Raw genomic sequence first — 1,761 nt, forward strand, 5'->3', positions numbered from 1 at the left:
CTCATGAACTTGTGTTCTGTCTTTTGTTCTTCATGAAGATGATAACATGTTTCCGTTTGGAGATACCACTGAAACTTCATGAATCAGCATGCTAGACGTAAAATAAAGAATGGCCCCATCATTGTATATTTAGAAAATAACCAGTAGGCCAGCAGAGATATGCAGAGTCACAGGTGCCTGCAGCTGTGGTACCAGCAGGGACAAAGTGAAAGGACAGTGTATCTGCGGAGGAAGTGGCACCGTGGGTGGAGATCATGTCATGGGATGGACCAGGTCAGCTCTCTGTGTCTTGTCTCCAGGTCCCCCAACACAGATAGATGTTCACTAAGCATTTGGAGAATGAATCCGTGAATCAATGAATCAATGAATGGCTCCTGCCTTCACTTCCCCCAGAATACTCACACAGACCTAAAGAATCCTCCATTTTGCAGGACCAACCACTCGAGGGTCCGGCTGAGGCTGTGACCCTCCATATGCAGACAGGAGTTGACAGGCTCCCTGGTGTAGGCAAGGCTGCTCAGACAAGCACCTCAGATGTGAGGATCTTAGGAGACTCACCATGTCCCACTCCTCACATGTTCTCAGGGGTCCTGGTCCAGGCTCTGATGCTTGAGGGAAGCATGGAGATGGGAGGTAGGACATGGGTTCAGCTCCTGGTTTCTCCTCCCTGAGTGGGTCTCCCAGGTCTCGATCAGAGAGCGTGGGGGTCACTGACTCTGTGAAGACAGGGGGTGAGCTCCACAGCTGTTGTTCCTCTTTGTGAAATTGTGCAGCCTCATGCTCCTCCCCGGCTTCCCGTGGGCCCCCCTCAGCCCCCCTGCCTCTGCCTTCCCTTCTTCAACCACAGGAAGCCCAGACACCCTCTGTCTCTAAGATGCTGCCGCCACCGCTGCTGCTGCCCCTGCTGTGGGCGGGTGAGTGGGCCGGGGGGAGATGGAAGCCAGAAGCTTCTGCTGAGTCTACCTTCTCCACAGGGTTCCAGGCTCAGGAGAGGAGATACTGGCTGCGAGTGCGGGAGTCTCTGACAGTGCAAGAGGGTCTGTGTGTGTACGTGCCCTGCCAGTTCTTTTACCCGCCGGGCCGCGGGATTTACTTTTACTCTACTCATGGCTACTGGTTCCGGAAAGAGACAAATACACGGCAGGATCCTCTAGTGGCCACAAGCAACCCAAATCGAAAAGTGCAACTGGATGCCCAAGGCCGATTCCACCTCCTTGGTGACCTGCAGGCCAGTAACTGCTCCCTGGACATCAGAGACGCTCAGAGAAGGGATTCCGGAACATACTTCTTTAGGGTGGAGAAAGAGCCTTCTGTGAAATATAGTTACCTACAGAACCAGATCTCCGTACACGTGACGGGTAAGGAGCAAACTGCAGGAGAGGCCACAGGGGAAGGACAGCGGTTCCAGGACATCCTGGCCCAGAGCCTGAGGGTTCTCTCAGGCCCTCACCTCAGACCCTCCTCCTGATCCTGTGTCTCCCCCTCTCCTCGCCAGCCCTCACCCACACACCTGACATCCTCATCCCTGAGACCCTGGAGTCTGGGCGCCCCGGGAACCTGACCTGCTCTGTGCCCTGGGCCTGTGAGCGGGGCACGCCCCCCATCTTCTCCTGGATGTCAGCCGCCCTCACCTCCCTGGGCCCCAGGACCCACCTCTCCTCCGTGCTCACCCTCACCCCACGGCCCCAGGACCATGGCACCAACCTCACCTGTCAGGTGCTGTTCCCTGCAGCTGCTGTGATGGTGGAAAGGACCATCCAG

At 56.2% G+C, this 1,761-nt stretch overlaps 1 protein-coding gene across 1 annotated transcript in view; it reads left to right on the top strand.

The window, feature by feature from the left end:
- The first annotated feature begins 874 nt into the window (after positions 1 to 874).
- The window catches only part of CD33 (CD33 molecule), an 8,338-nt gene continuing 7,451 nt past the window's right edge, over positions 875 to 1,761 (top strand). The window contains exons 1-2 of the mRNA XM_029924109.1: positions 875 to 1,358; positions 1,496 to 1,761. The exon at positions 1,496 to 1,761 is cut by the window's right edge and continues 7 nt beyond it. Of these exons, the coding sequence (XP_029779969.1) occupies positions 875 to 1,358; positions 1,496 to 1,761 (750 nt within the window). The remainder of the gene's footprint in view (positions 1,359 to 1,495) is intronic.

This window comes from Suricata suricatta, chromosome 16 (genome assembly GCF_006229205.1).
Source record: "Suricata suricatta isolate VVHF042 chromosome 16, meerkat_22Aug2017_6uvM2_HiC, whole genome shotgun sequence".
Lineage (NCBI taxonomy): Eukaryota > Metazoa > Chordata > Mammalia > Carnivora > Herpestidae > Suricata > Suricata suricatta.